Consider the following 26,483-nt stretch of genomic DNA (forward strand, 5'->3'; position numbering starts at 1 on the left):
GGGCCGCGCGGAGGGCGGAGCCGCCGCGGCCTGTAAGCAGGAACCGGGCTCGCCGGCCTCGGGGCGGAGCGCGGCCCGCGCGCAAGAGCCGGACCGCGGGCGCCGCCCACAGTGCTCCCGGGCCCGGCCGAGCGAGGCGGCGCGGCTTCCGCGCCATGGGGCGGTTGCTGGCTCTGAGCTTGCTGGGGATAGCGCTGGCGTTCCTGGGCGAGAGGCTCCTGGCGCTCAGGTAGGTGGGGCCCTCTCGGGTCCCCAGGCTCGGGATGGCCGGGGCTGCGCGCGAGCCTGGACCCCGGAGCCGGCGGCCGCGGAGGACCTCTGCATCGCTCTGCCCCTCGGCCGGCGGAGCTCCTCCACCCCAACCCCCAGCCGCCAGCAAAACCCGGCACAGTTTGGGCTGAATCGCGAGACTTCATAGCGAGTTTTTGTCAGCTTTTGCTGCGCACCCAGGTCTTTCTTACCTAAGTTGACAAGCGAGTGCTTTGCGATTTACCCAGGGGCGAACCTAGTGCTTTAACTTGAAAACAAAACTATTACTCATGCACTGAAACTTTAATTATAAAGATTTATTTCAGGTCATTGGTGCTGCTTCCCTTTGTTGCCCAAACCAGCCTCCGTCTTTAATAAGGTTGTTCTCCATCTCTCCCCTGCAGAGTTTGAGAAACTCTTCCTCTGCTCTCTAATCTTGGCACGGTTGATCAAAGATACTTAAGATAGTCAGCTATTGTTCTTACATCACTTCCTTATTTATCTCTTCGTCTGGGAACACCGAAGCCAGAATGCCAAACAGGACACGCCTAGTCCATCTCATGTTTTAGTTATAAGGAAAAAACGTGGGTGATCAGACGTCATTGTCTCTAAATTATCAACTCAAATTACGTTAAGCCTCACGTGAAAGAATTCTAGAAGTGTTGAGCACCTTCTCTGTACGCTGTGCACTCTTAGCCTCCTGTAATAGAGTAAGGCACCGTCCTTACCTTTAAAGAGTTTACCCTATTAAAGGGAAGGAGAGAAATAAAACAAATAGATAAATTAGGATGTTCAGGACAGGTACAAATCAACCCCTGCTGGCTTAAGGAGGAGAAGTTACAACTCCTGAAGGTGGAGTTCAGGAGGAAGAGACATCTGACACTAGCCTTGAGGGATGGGTGAACCACAAGTGGGGATGAAGGAGGCAGTCCCAGATGGAGAGTGCAGCGTGAAGAAAGGGAATGGCGGGGGAAGTTTAGATTTGGGCAGAGCATAAAGTTAAGGGATGAGAACAGTAGGAGTAGGGTTTTGAGATGGTTAAACCTACGTTGAAATATTGGGGCCTGCCTAGATAGGCCAAGGGGAACTAGCAATGTTTGTTGTATGTGTTTTATTTTTTTTAAACAGGAACCTCTTTAAACCATCTAAAGCATAACCAGGTGGGCTGTGTAGAGATGACCTGGGAGGCTGGACTGGAGTAGAGCAGGGGTCCTCAGTCCTGGCTGAGCCTTAGGATCTCCTGGAGGCCTGCTGTCTGGGCTGCACCCCCAGCAGTTCCGATTCTGTTGCTCTGGGTGGGGCCCGGGCATGAGTATTTTTTATTTTAAAAAATTCTCCTGACAATTCTAACATGCAGTTGGAGTTGACAAGTACCAGAAGAGAGAGCAAATAGACCTGGGGAAACTAGTTAAAGTCTTGCAGTAGATTCGCCCAAACTCTGGAACCCCAGGGATGAGGGGTAAGGCCAAGGTGATACTACAGTTTCCAGCTCTGCTGTCTTAGCTGCAGCTTCATCTGCTCATAAAGGGATGCCAGGAGGAGGAACAGTGTCTATGCAACAGGAAGCATCAGAGTTGGAGGAGGAACATTTACTGGTAAGAAACGGACAGGTTGAGCTTAATTTTCATGTTATATAAATGACCATCCTGCTCTGCAGAACGTTATTGAGTTGGGTGATTTTGTATGATCTGTCCAGCTCTTGGTTTCAAAGGCAGGACCACTAAAGTTCTCAAGCTCATTAAATTATCCCTAAAGTTCAAACCACCAGTGTTTCCATAAGTTGAAGTTTTCTCAATTAGCAGTCAATTTTTTCTTCTTACTAATCTTAAGGTTTTAAATTTAAGTCCCTTTAAATGATAAATGTAGATGCGAACCTAAGAAAAAGTAAATAAAGCTTATTTAATTTACATAGAACGCACCTGATAAATCATTTAAATTTGAATGCATCTTTTCTTTATAAAGACTTGACTATAATAAACTTTATTGAGCAGTGACTTCATAGGGTTGTAACCTCATTGGACAGTTGAAGCCTTATACTGGCTGATGTGAGACTGTTGGGGTGAATGATGATGGGTGGCTAGATCTAGCAAATAAAAATGTAGGACACCCGGTTAAATTTGTATGTCAGATAAACAACAAATCATTTTTTAGTATATGCATATCCCATGCAATATTTGGGATATAATTAGACTAAAATAGTATTCATTATTTATCTGAAATTCAAATTTAACTGGGCATCTTGCATTTTATCTGGCAACCCTATGAGTGCAGAATATCAAGTGCCTGCTATTTACAAAGTTTGGTGGAGTGCTTAAATGCATAATATTTCTCCTTTCAGACCCTTAGAGTATTTTGAAAAGCAGCATGTTCCCACCTCCACATAAAGAAAGGCCCTTCAAAAACAGGTTTTTGGTTTGTTTTTTTCTCTCATCTGCTGCCTTCTATTTCATTATTCTATTTTTAGAGATGGCACTTTGGCACTCAGGTTATTTCTCTCCCCCAGGGTGCCCACTTAAATTTCAACTTGGATTTCAGATAAACAGTGAATGATTTTTTAGTATAAGTATGTCCTGCATGGATAAATGGAATCAAGGTTGTCTCTTTCCTTCTGAACTATAACTGGCTAAGGTTCCCAGGGGAGGATGGCATGTCATACCCAACTTTTCCACTCCTCCCTCGTGCAGCAATAAAGGAAAAAGTAGAAATACAAACATGTCCCCAGGCCAGTGCTCCCTGTTGCAAAGCACACACCCTTGAATGAATCATGAGACTTGAGTATATTAGAGACCTATGCCTGAGCAGGAACTCCAAATACAAGCATCTGAACTTTTTGCTTGTTGCTTGACACCCTTTATGACAGCTCCACCAAGAAGCTATCCAGTCAGCTTTTGAACACTTCTGAAGGGGCAGACTTGTTTTCAACCACCATCCTCCTTATCTATTGTGTGACTACTGTGTGCTGGTCTTTGTGTTGAAAGTATCAGCAGTTGATTATATTAAACTAAAACATACATTTACTGACATTTGGAAAGAAAGCCCTTTTACTTTCCTGCCTTCTTCCAGTCTTCGTATATGTCTTCCTTCCTATATTATACATAATATTAACTGAGGCTTGGAGAGGCTGCCTAGTTAGTTCAGAAGTTAATGCCAAACCTGTGCTCTAAGCCAGGTCTTCTGATTCCAAATACAGTTTGTCCCAGCTCCACCACGGCCTCCTCTCTTCTCTGCCATTGGAGCAAACTTTCCCCAGCTTTACAAGCCTAAGCACAAATTCTTAATTAAGTAAGAGCATTACAGGGGACCAAGTGGTGAATTCCAAGGGGTTTTACAAGTCTGTTTGTGAAAGATAAAACCCCAGTTTGTCTGAATTTAAGTCTGTACGTAAAAGATAAAGCCCCATCAGTGGTTTGTAAATTTAAAGGCAGTGAGATATGGAACAAACCTGGTAGTAACACTGTGTTCCAAGTTTGCTCAAAGCATACTGGCACACCAAACTGGTGCATCCTTACTGTTACCACACGATGAGGCAAGATAATCAGTAACTGCCCGTGACCCATTCCACTTTGGATGGGTAATGCCTTTTCCTGAGTGAAGGAAATAGAGATTCATTTCATGGTAATGACTGTTGGTTAAGGGTTCATACTTTGTAGCCAGGTTGCCTGAATTCTCCACTATTTACATGAGACCTTGGCTTTTATTTCACCTTTCTGTGCCTCAGTGTCCTAATCTGTACGATGGGGATAATAGTACTATATGCTCCATATAGCGGCTGTAAAAAATAAATGAGTTCATTCTTGTAAAGTGCTAGAACAATGTCAGACATGTAGTAAGTGCTCAATAAAGTTACCTATGATGACAATGACGTTGGAGCAGGGGTTCTTAGATTCTTTTGTGCCATAGATCCCTTTGGTAGTCTGGTGAAGCCTTGACTCCTTCTCAGCAAGCATCATGTTTCTAAATGCATAAAATAAAATACATAGGATTACAAACCAAACTGAAATACTATCTAAGTTAATACTAATTTAAATACTTAAACTCTACTGCCAAACTATTTAAAAGATCTAATGTAGGATATAATAACATGGCCGTCTTTATTAAAGCCTTAAGTAGATCTAGAAGTAGTTGAATACCTAACAGTAGATACTGTGAAGCAGAGATGAGTATAAATGGTATTTTGAGATACCTACAACTACTAAAATGTGATGAAACAATGTCTGTAATTTCTGTTAGTGACAGAGTCACAGGTACTGCTAGTAGAAAGCTCAGTGGTTTGTTGCCTACACTCATCATCAAAAGAAATACTCAGTTTCAGTCAGAGGTTTAACTAAAGATGTGTATTTTTCCCCCCATCAGAATTCAGAAACCCCTGAATTTTACCCATGGACTCTGTGAGGGTCACTGGACCCCAGATTAAGAATCATGATGTACATGTTTCTGATGGGGGTCATTGGAGGAATGATTTCTGGCTCAGTTGAAGGAAGGCAGTATGCGTTCTTTCCTGTATTATACCTATCATATGCTCGTAACTAAAAGGAAAATAACCAAATTCTAATGAAAAGGAAAAGGAAAGTGAGAAAAACAAAAGGAACCTAGAACAAAGAAAGCAAATAGCTTTCATCTAGAGTGTCCATTTTAATAGACTAGTAGTGGTGGCCTGGAACATTGTGTCTAAGCTGGCTCTGAGTTAAAGAGAAAGAGTGCTGTAATTGATTAGCAATGTCTGCATGACAACAGAGTGGCAACTGCCACACCATCTCTGATCTAGTACGTTCATAAGCATGCTGTGGACATAAAGTGTTAGGGAGCAAATAGGCTGCTGCAAAAATATGACTTATTTGTGTTTGTACCACTTATTTATTTATCTGTTTTTGGCATTAATATATATAGGCTTATTGATCTGCTAGTCCAAAGAGTTTGTATAGCTTTCTCTTGTATATTCTCCAAACTTCTTAAATCTGTTATCATTTAGGAGTGCTTTCAGCTGCAAGTAGCATACATCAAATTAATGGTAGCTTATACATATTGAAGCTTGCTTCTCTCACACGATACAAACTCTGTGAGTCATTCATCCTAGAGCTTGTCCATTGAGTCAGTGATCACATCAAGGAACTAGGTTCTGATATTTTTGTTCTTTGATCCTCCACTGTTGGCTGTGTGTCCTCATACTTGTGTTAAGGATGCTGAATGACTGCTGTAGTCCCAAGTACCACATATATGGTCAAATCATGAAGATGGAAGGAGTGTTGCCAGTTAGCTCTCTTCCTATGTCTGCCTTTTCTACCAGTAATAAATTTATCTTTCCCAAAAGGCTGGGTCATATGATTACCCCTAAAGTACGAAGGGGGCTGGAAGCAAATATTTGGCTTGCCTGCTTCTGCAGTGGAAAAGAGCAAGGAAGAAAGGGGTGTGAATGGCTTTAGGTTTGTTAGCTAATAGGGGCTGCCACTTTGGAGTACAGAAGTCCACTAATGAGTAGGGAACTGATAGTTCTGCCAGGCAAAAAGCCTAGCAGTTTTCTACTGAAAGTCTTTGAAAGTCTTGATGGGCCACAAAGGATGGAAGCAAAATCCTCTCTCTTTAATCATAAAGGAAACACAAGAAAAAATGACTTGATTAACTATTAACAGTCCTTGTGTTACTCTTCAGTTTTAATAGCAGGCAGTCTGCATATCTAGAGATGATATTGTACAACTAAACTAGCTGATGAAGATCACCCTGTCAGCAAAGTGTAATCATTAGTCATTGATGCAAACCTAAGTTGTCTCTGAAAAATACCCACACCAAAGTGTCCGAACACATATGAATTTTATTTTATCCATAGAATTTTTTGAGAAAGGTAGATGGTAATCAACATTACCCCATCTTTGTTTAGTCAAATGGGCATAAAATTAAGTTGTATAAAATTGACACCCAAACCAACACATGATACAGAAACTTGATGAAACTTCAGCTGTGACCTACTGACTTAAATTTACATCTGTTTCTGGAATCACACAATGTCAATAAACCTTGGAGGTCATTTAGTCTCATCCTTATTTTTATACATAAAGAAGACTAGGGGGGCCTCCCTGGTGGCACAAGTGGTTGAGAGTCCGCCTGCCGATGCAGGGGATACGGGTTCGTGCCCCGGTCTGGGAGGATCCCATATGCCGCGGAGCGGCTGGGCCCGTGAGCCATGGCCGCTGAGCCTGCGCGTCCGGAGCCTGTGCTCCGCAACGGGGGAGGCCACAACAGTGAGAGGCCCGCATACCGCAAAAAAAAAAAAAAAAAGAAGACTAGGGCCTGCAGAGATTAATTGACCTGCCGAAGATCATGCAGTCTTGCTGCTATGACAGAAACGTGGTCTCTTCACCCCTTTCTGAGAAAGATACAACAGCAGATTAGAGCCTCTGGGTGGAACTTCCTGGCTGGGTGCTGAACTTCAGGGAAGTCATTTTCCTTATCTCTAAAATAGGGATAATGGTACCTACTTCTTCAGGTTGTTTTAAGAATTAAATGAATTCATTCAGGTAAATCACATAGAACAGTGGTAGGCTCAATACATGTTGGCCCTTCTTAGTATTGATTTCCTTTTACCACCCATGATTATCAGCAGCACCCTCCTCACTAGTATTACTTCTACTACTTATGTAAGGCTAAGCGTACTTGCTTTCCCCTTTAAATCACTGCTGGGACTCGTAGACTTGAGATTTTTTGTATTTTTTTTTTTACTGCTTTATTTAAATTTTTTATATGTTCTTTATTTTTTCTATTAATATATTTTATATATATATATATATATATATATTTTTTTTTTTTTTTTTTTTTTTTTTGCGGTACGCGGGCTTCTCACTGCTGTGGCCTCTCCCGTTGCGGAGCACAGGCTCCGGCCGCGCAGGCTCAGCGGCCATGGCTCACGGGCCCAGCTGCTCCGTGGCATGTGGGATCCTCCCAGACCGGGACACGAACCTGTGTTCCCTGCATCGGCAGGCGGACTCTCAACCACTGCGCCACCAGGGAAGCCCTATATCTTTATTTCATTCATTTATTTTTATTTTATTGCTTTATTGCTATGTTGTTTCAAGAAGTTTAACAGTATTTGAGTTATATGATTCCAAATACATACTGATTAACAGTTTAATTGGAAACTTTCATATATATATGGATATATATATATGAATTGCCAAAATATATAGTTGCCACCACCTGTTGGTAATTCTGGGTTGTCCAGGCCTCGGCTTGTTCCATCTCGCCAAGAAACCAGTAGCCTTCCCCATATTCGGTGTCTAGAAGTCCAAAGCTGGCAAGGATATGAATAGGAGAGAGACAACTGGCAAACTGTCATGTTGTCTCTTAAACGTGTGGTACGTGTGAACCACTTTGAAACATGTAAACTACTCTGCAGGCACGCTTGTCATTCTTTGTGGATGTGGAGAACAGAAAGAGAAGGTGAGACAGTGAGAGCAGGGAAAGCCTTCAAACAATAGAGCCCAGATGTGTTTGCCCACCTTGCTTGGTGGCCCTGTACTCCAGGGTGGGAAGGAGGAGGGAAGATGCTTTATTAGAACTCAACATTTTCTCATTATGTCTTCACTTCCGTTTTTATGAAATTACAACAGCAAGTAGTTTGGCTAGAGTAGTTGGTGCTCTCCAACCTTCTCACCCCAATAAATAGTCACGGGGATGGGACTTTATCCACTTGTTTCTTAATATCTATTTATGAGGTGTCTTCTGTGAGCCAGGCTCTGAACAATGCCATTTTCTCTTGGCCTGCTTTCAGTCACTGTGTCATTTTGCAGAGGGTCTGGGCATTTTATAGCCCCTCTGGGTCCTCAGAAGGAAGACAGGGCTTCTGGTTCTACATCTGAAGCTCTTCCCACAACACAAGAGCTGTGAGAAATGGGACCTGGTGCCATGTATACATTTGCATAGGAACTTGCATTCCAAGTTGTATTTGTTGAATTATTGGCTTCCTTTTACGATCCATGTTCACATATAGAACTTTGTGATATGCATTTTTATTTTAACTTCATTTCTGGTGCTATTTTATGTTCCTACCTTTGTTTTCTGTCTTCTCTTTTATCTGCTTTAGATTTATGCTGTGTTTTATGTATTGCTGTAAGCCTCTTTAAACCCTTTCTGCTACAAAGTAGGGAATATGTAAACAGATAGGTTTTTTTTTTTTTTAACAGGAATCGACTTAAAGCCTCCCGAGAAGTAGAATCTGTAGACCTTCCAAACTGCCACCTGATTAAAGGAATCGGTACGTTTGAGAAAATGCTTGTTACACAGCTTACATTCCTTGGCCCACAACACTAGAAAACTCATTAACAGTATTTTGGCACATAATTACTGTTTATCAGAGGAAAAGTCACATTAGATCAGCAAAAACCTTTTCAGTCAATCTCTTTTGATCTCATACACCCTGTATTTCTTCTTCTCTCTTACTCTCACTGTGATTTATTAATTATTTGTACAATCCTATGTTTGTTTTAGACTTCTTGCTTGCTTAGTGACTTTGCTGAACTCATTTTGTCGTCTGTATTCTGTATTTTGTCAAGTCTGTATTTTTGTCAAGTCTGGATTATGTGTGGCCACTGAATTTTGTGTACCATTAGCCCAGGAGTCAGCTGGTGAAGGTAAGTCAGAAGGAAGAGAAGTTATAAAATAGAAAATAAAAATCTCCCAACAGGGCTTCCCTGGTGGTGCAGTGGTTGAGAGTCCGCCTGCCGATGCAGGGGACACGGGTTCGTGCCCCGGTCCGGGAAGATCCCACATGCTGCAGAGTGGCTGGGCCCGTGAGCCATGGCTGCTGAGCCTGCGTGTCTGGAGCCTGTGCTCCACAATGGGAGAGGCCATAACAGTGAGAGGCCCGCATACCGCAAAAAAAAAAAAAAAAAATCTCCACCCCCCACAAATATTACTGAGCCATGAAAAAGAATGAAATAATGCCATTTACAGCAACATGGATGGACTTAGAGATTATCATACTAAGTGAAGTAAGCCAGACAGAGAAAGACAAATATCATATGATATCGCTTATATGTGGAATCTAAAAAAAGTATACAAGTGAACTTATGTACAAAACAGAAATAGACCCACAGATATAGAAAACAAACTTATGGTTACCAAAGGGGAAAGGGAGGGGAGGGATAAATTAGGAGTTTGGGATTAACATATACACACTACTATATATAAAATAGATAGGGACTTCCCTGGTGGCGCAGTGGTTAAGAATACACCTGCCAATGGAGGGGACACAGGTTAGAGCCCTGGCCCAGGAAGATCCCACATGCTGCGGAACAACTAAGCCCATGCGTCATAACAATTGAGCCTGCGAGCCACACTACTGAAGCCCACACATCTAGAGCCCGTGCTCCACAATAAGAGAAGCCACGACAATGAGAAGCCTGCACCGCAATGAAGAGTAGCCCCAGCTCGCCACATCTAGAGAAAGCCCGTGCGCAGCAATGAAGACCCAATACAGCCAAAAATAAATTAATTACTTAAATTAAAAAAAAAAAACAAGGTCCTACTGTATAGCACAGGGAACTATAGTCAATATTTTGTAATAACTTATAATGGAAAAGAATCTGGAAAAGAACATATATATAACTGAATCACTATGCTGTACACCTGAAACTAACACAACATTGTAAATCAACTATACTTCAGTAAAATATAAATAAATAAATAAATAAATATCTCTACCTCCCTCAAAAATAACCTCAGAGATAGAGTTTCTGTTTTATCCTTTCTGGTATTTCCAGTGCAAATGCAAATAAATATATGCATATACATTTATATCTATTGTTTTCACAAATGGCATCTTAGTATAAGATTATATTCTGTAATTTGCTTTATTCTGAACACAGTGTGAACAGATTTCCACATCAGCACATGTAGATCTACCTCATTCTTTTTTTTTTTTTTTTTTTTTTCTTTTTGCGGTATGCGGGCCTCTCACTGTCGTGGCCTCTCCCGTTGCGGAGCACAGGCTCCGGACGCGCAGGACCAGCGGCCATGGCTCACGGGCCCAGCCGCTCCACGGCATATGGGATCCTCCCAGATCGGGGCACGAACCCGTATCCCCTGCATCGGCAGGCGGACTCTCAACCACTGCGCCACCAGGGAGGCCCTACCTCATTCTTTTTAATATTTGCATGTACCATGATTATTTACCCAGTTCCTTAATGCACATTTGAGTGGTTATAGTTTTTTGCAACTACAAGCAAGTCAGTGAACTTCATTGTACATATAGCTCTTGCATTTGTTTATCTGAAGGATAAATCTTTAATAGCAGGATTATTGTTCAGTTAGCACATATGTTTAAAGTTTTGATAGTCTTTGCTAAATTGCTCTCGCATTGGCAACACTAATAAACTCAGTACCCCATGTTTATAACCACATTCACTCCAGACAGGATTCATAATGCTCTTTTATCAAAAACAAAGTAGTGAGACTTTTCTGGATCACACAAAGAAGGCTTCCGTTTCATGGAAACTATTTGTTTTCAGAGAAGCCTTTTCTACTTCAGAGCTTCTTTCTGCTCACTGCTCCTCCTGTACACATCTGTTTCCTCTGTGCTCTTGTCCCCTTTTCCCATTGCTACTTTTGTACTTTTTCCCAGTCCTATCTCCCTTCACAAGACTCCTTGACGTCTCTCTCCTGGGGTTTCCCCTCTTTGTTTATTGCCCAAACACTTAGCAGGAGGATACAAACTCAGTGTCAAATACCAGATTGTCCAGATTGAAAAGGTCTGTGCTGGATAATGCAGACTGTCCTAGAATTAAGGTTGTCTGGAGTCCCAAAAAACCCAGCAACTGCATCCTGCCTTCTGGCCGCAATCACGAAGAGTCCCCTTGGAACCGGTCACTAAGCAAAAGCCAGATGGTGTCTGGGAGGGACGTTGTACAGGTTGGGAGGTTGAGTCAGTGATCTCGGAGGTTACTTTTGCTACTGAGTTAATAAATGTCAAATTATTAAACAGCCCTTGGCCCCGTGAAGCCCACCTTCTGCGAATTCAAGTCTCAGAGTAGACAATAGGGCACAGCCAGACACATTACTGTACAAACTGCCAAGTGTATTGCTGCTACAACTCACTGGAATGGAGGGCTCCTCAGAGAAAAACAAGTCCAACAACATTTGTATTCTGAACAGGCATCTGTCTGTGTTTGTGACCTTTATGTTGTGATGTGTGTGAGCTGCTGTCTGGAATTGGGAAGAATGAGGAAATATGTCACCTATGGCCCCTCTTGTGAAGTGTTTAATGCCTCTGAGGCACTTCAAAAGGCAACAGAGCGAAGACGATGAATGATTAGAAGCACATTTGGGATACTTTTTTTTTTTTTTTTTTTTTTGCAGTACGAGGGCCTCTCACTGTTGTGGCCCCTCCCGTTGCAGAGCACAGGCTCCGGACACGCAGGCTCAGCGGCCATGGCTCAGGGGCCCAGCCGCTCCGCGGCACGTGGGATCCTCCTGGACAGGGGCACGAACCCATGTCCCCCGCGTCGGCAGGCGGACCCTCAACCACTGCGCCACCAGGAAAGCCCCTGGGATACATTTTTAGATCTAATTAGAACTGTGCTTTTTCTCTCTCCCCCTTCTTTGCTTTAGCTCTGTGGTTAGCATACACTATATGAACATTCGTTGAATGCTATGTCAGTGATGCATAATGGTTAATAATAGCTTGTGGTTATACGTTTTTAACAACAGTTGCTTATTCCGTGGCCTTTGACTACAAAGGAATAACAGGGCCTACTTTCCCATAGGCAAAAGCAATGTCTCTTGGTAGGCAGCAGGAGTAGAGGGGTTCTCTTTTTTAGTTTCCACTTTGGAAACAGTAGCAGCCATGCAGTTGAGGCCAACTAATCCCTCCAAGAGGCAAGGGGACAGGTATATCCCCTGTCCCCCCAGTCCCCATCAAGACAAACACACACACACACACACACACACACACACACACACACACACATAAAATAAGGCTACATTCACCATGACTAGAAATGAACTCTTTGCAATTCTTAGGTGCTTTATACATATCATATCATCTCATGTCTTTTTGTTTTAATAAGTAATAATCACTACCACATATCATATAGGATGTGTGCCTTCAGGGGGTCAGAAAGTAAGCTCACTATTTATTCTATTGTATTCCTTTCCAATGTATCTAACAGACAGAAACTAACATTTGGTATAATATCGACATCTAAATAATAAAAATTATAATTAAAGAGCTATTTAACTCTATTTGAGGCTTAAAAGTTTAAAACATTTTAAAATGTCTTTGAAAATGCTGGCATTCAGAGTCCTGGACTAAAACAAAATTTTGAATGGATTATTTCTCTTGAGTTAATAAATGATTTTATACACTTGGCAGTCAAGATCTTTATAATAACTGCTGCTTGAGAGATTTTTTTTAAAAAAAGCATTAAAGTTTGTAGCCCTTGTCGTCAAGTACTTTACAATCTACCTATGAAAACGAAAACAGAAAAACCCACTATGGTGAGATATAGACATATTTTTTCTTTTTATAGCAGATAAGCACCTAAGGCTCAGAGAGGTTAAATAACTTTTGCAATTTTTTTCCCAATATAGTATTTTCTCCCAGAGTGATTAATACACACATCTGATTAATGAACCAAAAACATGGAAAATAATAGGCTACATTACATTTTGGATACTCTGTTGGGTATGGCCATGGCTGATTTGCTGTTATAAAGTTACAATAAGTAACTTAGAGAAGAGAGAAGTTGATTTCCTTTTATGTGACAGTCCAAAGATAAGCAAATGACCTCGGGTGATTAGATGACTCTGCTCCGTGTGGTCATTCTGGGACAAAGGCTGATGAAGCAGCACAGCTATCTTCAACATATTGCTTCCATCTTGGTATAAGACTAGAACTCCAATTGTTGCCATTTCCCAGCAGGAAGGGATAGAAAGAAAATTTACATGGATATTTTTACTTTATTTTACCCAGTAGTTGCAAGTAGTTTACCTTGTACTCTCATGTCCCATTAACCTGAACTCAGATAAATGGCCACCTCTATCAGCAAGAAGGGGTAGAAAATGTCTGTAGCTATGTTGCCGTGTACCTGTAGCTGAAAAGAAAGAAGGGGAGTATGGATACTGAGGAGCAGTTGGCCATCTCTGACACAGACAGATAATTGCTAAAGGAATAAGAAGGGATCAAAATCAGATATGCTAAGTTAGAAGACTTGCCAGAGAAAGAGTGTTTGAAAGAAAAGTACAGGATATGAATTGATGAAGATCTTGGTGAAAGGCATGGAAGCAAACATTTTGGGGGAAAAGCCAACATATGTAATTGACCACAGTTGGATTTACAAAGTAAAGTGTCTTCAGAGAGGAACCAGGGGATGGTTCTGAGAGAGAAATTTCATTAAATGCTAGGTTGTATTTTTTCTATGCACTTTTAAGTCAGAACAAAAGACTTGAATCCCAGCTTCCCAGTTTGTGACCTTGAACAGTTTACTTACCCTTTCAACGGCTCCATATTCTCTAGTCTAAAATTAGAGATAATAATATTGCTTCTTAGAGTTACGAAAATTATATGAATTAACATATGTAAAGTACGTATAAGGAGCCTGGTACTTGATAAACACTTAATATATGTTAGTAGTTATTACTGTTACTACTCACACTACTACTATTTCTATTATTGAATTAGAGGAGAAAAAATTAGGTGTTATGAGATGATAAAAGCCTACTGTCATAATGGCTATAGAAATAAAGATCGGGGAGAAGATCTGGAAAATATTCTAAAGAAGGCTACAGATATGACTTTTTTTCCTTGGAATTAGGCAATGGGATTAAACAGAAAGAAGCAGCAATGTGGTTGACATGAATATATCTTTTAAAAAACATTGTTCTTTTCTTGTTTATTAAAAGAATATGATTATTTGTAGAAATTTTTAAAACAAAGAAATCACTCATAATCCCACCACCCAAAAAACATTGTTAGTTTTTTTCTACATATCTTTTCTTTGTCTATGTGTGTAAGCATGCGCACGTTGAAGTTAAATTGTCTTAAATGATTTTTCAGGAACAACAAATTTTAATTAACTGAGCTCCTACTCAGTGGATCTAGAAAGCAGAACTTGGACTAGAATTCTGTGTGCAGGTGTGTGTGTGTGTTCATGTGTTTGTGTATGTATACATGGTGAAGTGTTCCTTGGTCCTTGCTCTTTATCAGTTGAGAAACACCATGGCACTAGAATCTAGAGGTTTTTAACTTTTGGGAGGTATTACAGACCCTTTTTTTTAATCTGCTGAAAGCCAAGAACCTTTTTCACAGAAAATGTCTTATCTGTACATACACAAGACATTTTGCATTGCATAGAATTTCAGAGGGTTCATAAACTCTTTGAAATCCATATGTGGTTACTTAGGGGTCCACAGACCGCAGGTTAAGAACTCAAGCATACAATACTTAAACTTATATCTCTCTTCTTTCTGAGAAGCAAGCATATGGGTCATCTTTATGAAGTGAAGTTTTGGGCTTTTTTTTTTTTTTTTTTTTTTTTGCTTTTCTCCACTATGATGGAGCCAGCAACACTGGAGGTGGCCAGCCAAATGCAAACTGAGGAATCAAAATCCATATAGCTGGATAGATGCTGTTTGTTTTTGACAACCTAGAAATAATCGTGGAGAAATCCTTTGGAGAGGGCTTAAAGTGGAAGGTTGGATTTTGTGGACTCAAAGAATGTGTCATGATTTGGCTTAATCTAAGCCATTTTTATTCCTCTTTTCTTGTGTTTGGGTCTATTCTCTGTGGAATTTACACAGCGAGACCACTGGCAAGGTCTTATGTCTAATTATTTGCTGTGCTGTGTGGAGTGTACTGCAGACAATCGATAAACAATCAATAGTAATTGTAGCCTGTTTCAGAGACACTGTTAGAAGTTTCACCTGGCTTAGGTGCATGGTATTTTTCATTAATCTTCTTTTGCTAGTTTTTTTCCTGTAATTTAAAGCCTAAATTTAAAGATTAAACAGAAAGCTTTCTTTGCTTATGAGAACAAGCAGGCATTGTTTTTTAAAGAGGGACTATATAATCCCAGGTGTTTTATCTCTGTTAATGAGAGAAATGTCTGTGTTTGCTTCCGATTGAGTGAGCCGAGAAAGGGACAAGAATATTTGCATGGTTAAATGAAGATGAGCCCTTCATTCTGAAAGTAATATTCCCCTGATGTCAATTACTTTGGTACAGACATCTGGATGTTTATCATAAGAGTGTACAGATGTCAACTTTTTCGGTATTATAGCTGGAAATGTGGTGATTACTTGACTTTGATTTGAGTAGACATAAAATCTCTATCATTTAAAGTCAGAAGTTCACTGCAGGAAAGGATTTAGACTGACGTTTATTAAAGAGAGTGGTTCCTTGGAAGAAAAAATCGGAACCATTCCGAAAAATACAGATACTGATAAAGTAAACAAAGCTCTACCTAACAAGTCACAGAATTCGAACATGACATTTATCTATTTCTTGAACTTAACAGAAGCCGGCTCTGAAGATATTGACATACTTCCCAATGGTCTGGCTTTCTTTAGTGTGGTGAGTACCTTCCTTCCCCCCCACCCCCCAGTCTCAGTGGAGGAGGTACAAGGGAGTTTGATGAGGCCTTCAGAGCAGTAACTTGTTTTTAAAATTCCTGACTTTCAAAAAAAAAAAGGTCAAACAGGATCTTGGAAATTTTCTGAAAAAAAAAGACAGGTCAAACAGAACCTTGGAAATTTTCCTCCATCTTCTCTGAATGTAGGGATGAAAAAGTCTTTGCCAATTGATTTATTACTCTTTATGTTCCCACTGCCTTGCACTAAAATATTCCAATGCAATCTGTGTTCTAAAAGTTTGTTATTAAAAAGGGTATTTCGGGCATTATTATGGATATTTAATACTACATTATGCTATTTTAAATACAGTGTCTACCTTTCCATTAGATATTCAATTTGAAACTAGTATTCTTGCTGTTATTATTTATTTTCAAACAATATACCAACTTTCCTAGACAAAGGCCAGTGCTTTTGCTTTTTCTTTTTCCCCAAATAGCCTAACGTAAGTGGAATGTCATTGACTGAGCTTATTTATACCCTTCACTTTTGCCTTAATTTTTATAAGCTGAAAAATAACAACCTTTTCAGGCATACATTACAAAGACTTTAAAATTGATTGGCCTGAGTGATGCTAGGCTACACCAATATGCATTCTAATTAGAAAATTGTATATGTGGGCCAAGGAGGAAGTTCTGACCACCTCTCTCTCCTCCCTGGCGTGGGCCAAGGTGAGGGACCTTGGCATCTTCATGGATTCAGTTTTTCTTGAGAAAGAAGTATCCAACTTTGAAGGCAGCCTGTAGTTATTCTGTTCCCTCTCAGCAGCCATTACTTTCAGGCACTGAGACTCAGGAAAGATGTGAAAAACTTGGAGATGCTTCAGAAGAGAGTCACAACACTAATAAAATAGTTGTCAGACTTAGGAGAAAGGTGAGAGAACTCAGCTGAGATGAGAATGAGGGTTAGAACACTCTTCAGGTTCCTGATGGTTTTTATATGAAAGGCTGTGAGTGGCTGGTTGTTTACCACAGAGGGAGAAAAGAAATACTGTAGACTTTAGCAGAAACATTGATATTTACGTGGGTTGGCCAAAAAGTTTGTTCGGGTTTTTCATAGCATCGTACAGAAACCCCAAACGAACTTTTTGGCCAGCCCAATATTAAATTTTAAAACTATGGCTTTAAAAGTTTTAGTTAATTACCTACGCACAATGAGTAAAATGGCATTTCTAGGAGGACTCTGGATTTGTGTAGAAGCACATGCTTGCGCGCATATCTTATATTCTTAGGAAAAAACACTGAGACTCCTAGTCAACATTATTCATAACTAAAATGCAAATATCCAGAGTAGAGTAGAAGGCAGTTGCTTTTTTTTTTTTTTTTGCAAAGAAGCTGTTTTCAGAGATTTGCGTAATCCAGAAGTCACCTATTTCAAGATTTTCTCCCCACAGGAATAAATCTGAATTAGGAGGGGTGAGGTCTCCAAGCCCAATAAATCTACAGCCATTTTAGCTGAGAGGCTTAATATAGTCACAGTGACCTTGTAGCCAAGTCAACAGAATTTCTTCTGCGTGTTTTTCTCTTATCCTTCCTTGGTTATGTGACTTTTCTTTTCTTTTTTTCAAATTTAGAAACAATCTCATTTTACTGATGTTTTTTAATTTACTCAGCATTGTCTCTAATATTTCCCAGAATGCACTCCTTTCTAAATGAATAACTCCTATATCATGGCATTTGTTTATTCTTCCAAGCATTGTAGCCAATTAGCCCATCCTATTCCACAGTTATAGGCTTGAGGGGCATCTCAAAACTAACATCACACTTAATGAGGAATTAGATGACACAGAATAGAAAAAAGATTTAAATGACAGTGTGAATGTACTTAACACTACTGAACTGTACACTTAAAAATAGTGAAAATGGTAAATTCTCTGTTATGTATATTTTACCACAGGTGGAAATAAAATAAAATTTGAAAAAGAGAAAAAACAGGTTAAAATGATAGGGAGTATTAAAAGATGGGGAGTATTACAATAACTATGGAGAGTTATTACATCCCTGGTAGAGCTTCCTGAGCATTGAAACCCTATCATTTATGGGACATTAATAAAGAATACAGATTATTAACCACTGAATTGGCACTGCCATGTAGCAATAGCATAATTGCAGTTTACTCTACTTGTTGGGCCTTGAAGTTGTGTAATTTTGATAGATTTTTTTTAATTGGAGAAAATTTCTATTAAATACAATTTGTGCATAAAGTGAGATTTTTTTGGTACTCTTTTAAATTTGCATAAAGTATGACTTGAAAGATTTAAAAGAGAAAAGACCTCGATTATTTTAGTGAGTGCTGAAAAAGCATTAAATAAAATTCAACTCTCATTCCTGATTAAAAGCTCCAAAATAACTAGAAGTAGAAGGAAACCTTCCAGAAACCTACAGCAAATACCATTCTTAGTGGTACAACATTAACTGCCTTCTCATTAATGTTTAGAAAAGGAAGAAAATGCCCTAAAATACTGTAACTATCAGTAATCTACTAGAGTTCTTAATAACCCAAGAAAAAGAAATTTGAGGTAGAAAAAAAGACAAAACTGACATTATTTTCAGATAGTGTGATTACCTGTTTTTTAAACAGTCCAAGAGATTCAGCTAACAGACTCTTAGACCTAATAGGAGAGTTGAGTGATATGGTTGTATTCAAAATGAACATATACAACTCAATGGCTTTCCCATGCACTAGGAAAAAACAAATAGGAAATGTAATACTACTACTACTACCAGTAATAGTAAGGTTCCATTTGAACAGCAACTTAATTTCTGAAATTTATACAGAAAAATAAATGAGCAGAAATATTTAAGACTATTTTGGAAAGGTAAAGCAATGTGGTGTGGGATGTGAGGACTTGCCATATATATATATACGTATTGTATCTTATAAATAAAGTTATAGTAATTAAAAAGTGGCATATTATCACAGGATTTAGGCATGAGTCCAAACAGACCAATATGTAAACAGGGATCTAGTACATGATAAAAGCAACATTTGGAATCAGTAGGAAAAGGACAGACTGACTACACGCCAAGCACTGATCCAGGCCTTGGGGTCTAGCAGTGAACAAATGAGACGAAGTCCCACCTCATGTTACAATGAGGAGAGAATGAATGTGCGTCAGATAGTGGCTTATCCCCGCCCTCAACTCTGTGTTATCTCCCAGTCCACCAACCTTCTGGTTACCCTCTGAAGAGACTAAGCCCTTAGTCTTCTGCCTCAACTCAGAAATATCAGTTATTGCTCAGCTTTCAGCCTCCCAGCTTCCAATTATTATTTTTTTATTGTTTCCTCTCTGCTCTCTTTGTGTTTGCAGGTTTATGCCACCACCTTTAGCCAAAGTCTCTATCATTTATTTATAGTTGCCACTTTAGCTTAAGTAAAAATACTTAAGCCTTTATATTTAACTTTTTCCTCTGTTTTAAAAAGGGTCTAAAATGTCCAGGCCTCCACAGTTTTGCACCAGATAAGCCTGGAGGAATACTAATGATGGATCTAAAAGAAGAAAACCCAAGGGCACTGGAATTAAGAATCAGCCGTGGATTTAATTTGGCTTCATTTAATCCACATGGTATCAGCACTTTCATAGACAGTGGTAAGAGCTGATGAGCTACCAACATTAAAAAAACTTACAGTGGTTTGCAAATGACTGTGGAAAATAGATTTGGATCATATCTGTAGTAAGAGAACAATTAACTCATGAATTACTTCTGTATTCTTCATACAAATAAGTCCATCATTTGCCTCTTCAGCTGGCAGTAAGTTATACTACATTTAGAAATTTCTAACGGTTAACACCTGAAAGAATGTTTAGATTTCATAACCTTTTCAAATATTATCATTATATTGAAAAAGAGCTATATTTGTGAATTCAACTATTAACAGATTATTCATGAATTCTGTATATGGAGTGGGAAACACTCTTTCTTAAAGGTCAGGGGACCAATGATCAGAAATAACACCAGACAGACAGTGATGGGAAAGACGGGAAGAAGAATGATCTGTTAGGTCGTCTAACAGCTTATACATTCAACCTTTCCTTGCTCGTGGTATTTAAATGTCAGTGTCTGCCCAGAGGTCCTATGGTTATGTCTTGTAAATTAACTCTGTTCTTTCAATCCTTTAGATAACACAGTTTATCTCTTTGTTGTAAACCACCCAGAATTCAAGAATACAGTAGAAATTTTTAAATTTGAAGAGGAAGAAAATTCTCTTTTGCATCTAAAAACAATCAAACATGAGCTTCTTCCAAGGTAATTAGTCCTTTTGTTCATTCTCTGATTTATCTGTAGCATTTTCAAATATTCCCTATGATGGTCCTTTCACCTTTTGTAAGAGCTGAAATACACATATATATACACATAAACAAATACATGTATTTATATGTGTATGTGTGTATACATAGTTTCCTTGCAGAGCAGGGAAAGTCGATATCAGTGTTCTGTGTGGGCTCCCTTGAGAAATAACGAAATGCTGAACTACCAGGGATTTGCTCTTCAGGGACATCTTAAGAGTAGAAGACAAACCTCACCATTTTTCCTTCTGTCACCTCCCATTTCAGATGACTCACCATCCAAATAGTAATAACACCTGTCCTGCCAAGGAAGAGTAGTCTGCTTTATATGGAGTTTGTATGCTTAGTATGGGGCTGGCAAGAACTGTTTTCACAAGGTAGCTGTGGGCCAATGACCCTGCAGAATTGGAAGTGGGTCACTGCTATTTCAAGAACATAAAGCTGGTTGATAATGTGACTAAAAAAGAATGATGTGCCCCTCCCTGGCTCAGCTGCATCTTTTAAGTTTGAACTTGATGAATATTTTTAATTTCTGTTACTTCCCTATCTAGGACTTAAGTGTGTAACTGCCAACCATTCTTCCAAAAATTCACTTCATAATAAACAGGAGCATAAGTACCATCCAGGCAGCCTTTGCGTTAGGGCGCTGTTTCAGAGAGGGGACCCACCTTCCCTGTAGCTCTGTTTTTCCTTTAACAAAGGAGAAAGCCGCTCTTTCAGACATTTTTGCATAGGATAATTGGAATTTAAATTTAATAACACCCTTACCTAACTGGTTTTAAAAATGTAATTGTTCTTAGCATATAAATCTCTCACCTGAAGCATTTCACTATGGCAATTTCATCATTCATCTCATCTCTCTGCAAGTGTTTATTGAGCGCCTGTTCATTCTCGGCAGGTCGGCTTTGTGAGTCAGGTAGAAATTGAACAGTCAACCTTAGTTTGACTAATAACTAAGCAAAGGAACTCAGGAAAATCCAGCAACTGAGAAAATGGAAGCTACATAAATGTTATTGACAGCCCAATCAGCTCACCAGCCAATGAGGCTCCACCGAGCTCTCTCCCTTGGACAGCTGTGTCTTTTCGTATTGTTGTTAAACCCTACATTTCTTGCTGTCAAAAAACACACTCTGTTGGCACAAAGTTCTTTTTCCTTTTATAATAACCTGCCATAATTGCTAAATGGCCTGTCTTCAAATTACCTGGTACCATAAAAAATTGTTCTCCAGCAAATGATATTATAGTAGATTACATATGACTATAGCCATGTGATTTTAGCTGAGCTTTTCCTGGGAAACCTCTCACCAAAAATTTAAAGCACATATTATGTAAACCTTCTGGAGACTTAATCTTTAATACTGAGACCAACTGGCTTTTTATTTTCTCTCACATGTTATTTTTCTCTTCCAGTGTAAATGATATCATAGCTGTTGGACCAGCACATTTCTATGCTACCAATGACCACTATTTCTCTGATCCTTTCTTAAAGTATTTGGAAACATATTTGAACTTACACTGGACAAATGTCGTTTACTACAGTCCAAATGAAGTTAAAGTGGTAGCGGAAGGATTTGATTCAGCAAATGGGATCAATATTTCACCTGATAAAAAGTATGGTCTCTTATAGAAGTATTTTCATTTCTTCTCAGTCATGGTGCTGGGCCAAATTCTTTACTTTGCTTTTTTTTTTTCAATGTAGAAATAGCTTAATTGATATTTTTGGTCTATGATAAATATACTATATATAATATTTACAAATATTACTATAATATAGAATACATATATTATATGTAATATATTATTAAATAGATGTTTTATATAAAATATATACATATATGTACTATATATTTACATGTAATATACAAATATATATTTATATACAGTATATAAATTTGGTATATATCATTGTAGAATTTAATTTTATAAATGTAAATTTTTATAAAATGGGTTCATATTTATATATTCATATTAAAGTATTAGGTAGGTGTTTTCCTTTTAAATAAATATATCATTGTTTTATTGGCTGCATATTATTCCATTTTCAGGATGATTGTAAACTAATTTAACCAATTCTCTATAAATGGATATGTAGGGGGTTTTTTTTTCTGTATAAAACCCATTTTTTATTCCTCATTTACCACTGAAACTTATCCAAATATTTTTAAGGAAAAACCCCCCAAGGGAGAATTACATACAGCATACTGGTTAAATCTTCAGATTTTGGAGTCATATAGACCTAGGTTCAGATGCCCACTGGGCACTGGCTAAATGTGGGGCTATGAGCGCCTCCTCTTTGCACATTTGTGCAAGTGTTTCTGTAGAACAAACCCCTCAAAATAGAACTACTCACTTAAAGGGTGCTCCTTTTAAATGTTAACTTTAATAGATACTGCCAAATTGCCCCCCCAAATTTTCTCACTATTTTTATATGTCCAACTGTAACCTATAGGAAGGATATTAAAGTCTTTATTAACTTTCCCTTTTTTACTACCTTAGCACACTGAACAATTTAAACTACTACAAATATAACATGAAATAAATCTGGCATTCTGTGACAACTAATTGTCTATTTTCATGACAATTTCTTCTTTCTTGTTGATTACAGAAAAATGAATATAGAATCATTTAATTTAAATTGTCTATTATTGATCCAATCCAACCTCTCCCACCAAATCTCTTTTTCTCCTCAACTTTCATCTTTCAGTTATGAGAGTCAAACTTTCCAGTCACCCAAGCTAAAAATAATAACAATAGGGCATCCAGCTTTAGCTCCATCTCTCTCACCATTCCTATTCAGCCATTGAGCAAGTCACACTGGTTCTATCTGTGCTTCCGTCCCTGACCCTCACCCCCTCTTCCTTCCCATTGACACCTGCTTGGTTCAGGTTCTCATCCTCTCTGGCTGGAGTATTACACTTTCTTCCCACTTGTTTTCAGTCCACTTCCATTTTTCGCACTGTTGCCAACTTTGTCTTTTATATTCCCCTGCCCTTTCAAGATATCCAAAAGAGGGACCTCAGTCTGCTTCATCTTTGAATCCTCATACTGAGCACAGCCAGTCACAAAGCACATGCTTAGTAATTGTTGAACAGAACTGACCATTTGATATCATGCCACTCTGTTATTCCAGAAATTCAGTGGACCCCAGTTGCTTATCAAATCAAGGCAGGCTAATGGGTTGGACTTTCTTTAATAAGCTAGTTCCAACCTCCCTCATCTACTGTTTCCACACTTACTGTGCTTTAGACAAGAACTCATTATTTTGCAAGACTGCCTCTCATTCTTGCCCCTGTGCCTTTGTTCACATGTTTTCTTTTGCCTAAAAGATGCTTTGTCCTCATATCCTCAAATCCAGTCTCTCTTTCCATGTCCATTGCAGATGCCCCTTCCTTTGTAAGCCCTTCTGTTTTTTTAGGAGTTAGAGATTTCTTCAGTCTCTAGACCTGAAATATGTCTTACGGTACCATTCATGCTGTATTATTTGTTTAATGTGTCTAAACCATCTGATCACCCCAACACACTACAAACTTTTCAGGAGAAAAGGCTGTGTCTTCTTCATGTTTATATCTGTCACAATACTGAGTTCATGGCTTTACACACTATAATTGCTCAATAGAACAGTTGCCATGGAACAGGCAATTCAATGAGAAAAATTACCGTGAAGTAGTCCATTAATTCACCCTCCTTAGATATAGACAGATTGTTCTGAATAGATACTTATTTCTAACTCTTACATTTCTTGATGTTAATATTTATTAAATATTAATAAGTATTAATATTCTAATAAAATGTGTTCTGTTTTATACCATATGTTTCTACATGTAAATGATCCCTTGAAATATCAAATTATGTTGTAGAATGTAAAAGCTTTTCTTTTGAAACCAAATATTTGTTTTACTGTCCTTTCAGTGGCAAATATCACAGACTTTATATTTTATATGATGTCCTATATTATTTTTCCTTACAAACTTTTTGGAAAATAATTTAACAATTCCGTGATTGTTGTAGTAACACCGAATTGATTTTGAAAGCTTACTTTTTAAATAAAAAATTGACCTTTATCAAGCATTCCTTGAGGGCCCATCATTGATTAACTTCTTGGCAGGTTATTAAGACTTATTCGTCATACTGTGTTAATGAAGCTTTATATTAGCCTGGGGCTCTAACCAGTATGTCCTTCCTGCAAAGGTACATCTATGTTGCTGATATATTGGCTCATGAAATTCATGTTTTGGAAAAACACCCTAATATGAATTTAACTCAATTGAAGGTAAAATATTTCTTTCTATATCTAAGATAGACATTAATCTTGAAATTACATAGTTATACTATAACAATTCCTCACTTAGAACAGAATAGCCAGTGTTGCTATTCTGGCTTTTTCACTGCTTCCTCTCTGTAACTGGCCAAGTCTCTTGTTTCCCACAATCACAAGAACTGACTGATTACATGCAGCAGTGTGTTGGGAGGGATATTTGCATCAGATTTAGAGCCCATTCCATGAAGTACTGATGGCACCTGATGAATTCCAGTAAGAATTTTCACAATTGAAAAGACTAATAGATGAATTCTGAAATGAAGATTTATGCAAGTTGTCAGTTCTTTCAATAATAAATGAAGGTAGAAATTGGGTTCCACACCATTATTATTTTCTTCCTGCTTGACAACACATATTTTAGATTGATTAAGAATTTCCTATTTTGCTTTGAATGAATTCCTTGAGCTAACTGATCACTGTGCATCTTTTAAGGGGAAAGGAATTCATTTTTTAGAGAGATTGATTATTGTCCCAACTTTCTTAATTTTAGGAAAAATGAAAAGTGACTCTAAACCAGTGTATTAAATTTATTTTAAGCAATATTGGTGTTAAAGGGTGGAAGCAGGAGATGGGTGAACTTTCCCCATATGCATAGGGGCAAGAAAGTTTAGCCCTAAATTATTTAATCAAATTTCTCATGGCATTTAGATATTACATTTTTTCATTTGGAAGGTACTCAAGTTGGATACACTGGTGGATAATTTATCTATTGATCCTTCCTCGGGGGACATCTTGGTAGGCTGTCATCCTAATGGCCAGAAGCTCTTCATTTATGACCCGAACAATCCTCCCTCATCAGAGGTGTTTATATTTTTTAGTTTTTCAACCTTAATTATTCAAGTCCTTTTAAACTAATAATACAATAAACTTATGTGGTGGTTGGTTTTGTAATTGCTTTAAGCCAATAATTGGCAGATTTTCACATTGTTCAAATACTTTTAGAAAGGTAATCTTTTGATGTATTAAATTATGGTGGAAACTAGTCAAAAGACCTTTTTATAAAGACATGTGCCCTCCTTGTGTGGTATACTGGCAATTTTTTAAATACCTGGCTTATTGTCAGCTCTCCACATGTCACTACTTTTGTTCGTACTAAAGTAGTGAGAAAGTAGGCACATTAGTGTGGAAGTATTTCTATTAATGCTCAATTACTATAATAACACTCAATCTTGTGTTGGCATGCAATAACTAGATGGTTTAAGAAAGTACTTTCTTTGAAGGTTTAACAAAGTAACTTAAACATTTAAAAAATTGGTAACTGCTATTTTCAACAGCATGTCCTCTTAATCATTGTGTCTTTGTGGAAGATTATTGGTGACTGAGTGACATGGGTGGATGGTGGTTCTATATTAATCCTTTGTATCTCCTGAATAGGTTCTCCGCATCCAGAATATTCTATCTGAGAAGCCTACAGTGACTACAGTTTATGCCAACAACGGGTCTGTTCTCCAGGGAAGTTCTGTGGCCTCGGTGTATGATAGGAAGCTGCTTATAGGCACTTTATACCACAGAGCCCTGTATTGTCAACTCTAAATGGTTCTTTTGCTATGCAGGCATGCTAGCTTCTCTTAACAATTTTTTATGAATTGCTAATTCTGGGGGACTTTAACCAGCAACGTTGACCCAGAAATGTATGACATGTATAGTAAATTTATTTCAGTAACGAAAGCCCCCCTTCAGTTCACATAGCACTTTTAACGTAAAAGGAAAGTGAACAGTTTTTTAAATTGCCAAGTAAAGGTGAGAGGAGAAAGCTGCTTTCGGTAAAGTGAATACACTTTGCATAAAATAAGCCTGCTTTCCAACTGCCAGAGCATGAATTCCACTGAAACAGGGTAGATTATATTTCCTTAAAATGTAAGTGACCTCAGCTCCACCAGTGTGACCACTGTGACTCAGAACTACTGATAGGTAACATGTTTTGATGTTTTGTACTTACATCTTTGTTTACTATTAAAGAGTTGGAGTTACATTAAAGACTAACTAAAATCCAAGTTTTGTCTGTGCTTAATTCTC

General features: G+C 38.6%; 1 protein-coding gene across 2 annotated transcripts; it reads left to right on the forward strand.

The window, feature by feature from the left end:
- Positions 1 to 98: 98 nt before the first annotated feature.
- PON2 (paraoxonase 2) lies at positions 99 to 26,461 on the forward strand. Of its 2 annotated transcripts, none has more exons than XM_060107609.1 (9): positions 99 to 229; positions 8,421 to 8,491; positions 15,750 to 15,805; positions 19,285 to 19,450; positions 19,982 to 20,108; positions 21,560 to 21,760; positions 24,338 to 24,419; positions 25,140 to 25,268; positions 25,842 to 26,461. In XM_060107609.1, the coding sequence occupies exons 1-9, from the start codon at positions 156 to 158 to the stop codon at positions 25,998 to 26,000; spliced, it is 1,065 nt and encodes a 354-aa protein (XP_059963592.1). In that variant the 5' UTR covers positions 99 to 155; the 3' UTR covers positions 26,001 to 26,461. The 2 variants fall into 2 exon arrangements, with proteins under 2 accessions (XP_059963592.1, XP_059963594.1); XM_060107611.1 differs by having other exon boundaries at positions 20,018 to 20,108.
- The last annotated feature ends 22 nt before the right edge of the window (positions 26,462 to 26,483 follow it).

The sequence above is a fragment of the Mesoplodon densirostris genome, chromosome 9 (assembly GCF_025265405.1).
Source record: "Mesoplodon densirostris isolate mMesDen1 chromosome 9, mMesDen1 primary haplotype, whole genome shotgun sequence".
NCBI lineage: Eukaryota > Metazoa > Chordata > Mammalia > Artiodactyla > Ziphiidae > Mesoplodon > Mesoplodon densirostris.

Bases quoted from the DNA above. Each gene is read 5' to 3' on its own strand.
- PON2 (XM_060107609.1), top strand. From the start codon at position 156: ATGGGGCGGTTGCTGGCTCTGAGCTTGCTGGGGATAGCGCTGGCGTTC. The intron at 8,492-15,749 runs GTACGTTTGAGA...TGAACTTAACAG, and splicing joins CCACCTGATTAAAGGAATCG to AAGCCGGCTCTGAAGATATT. The intron at 19,451-19,981 runs GTAAGAGCTGAT...TCAATCCTTTAG, and splicing joins CAGCACTTTCATAGACAGTG to ATAACACAGTTTATCTCTTT.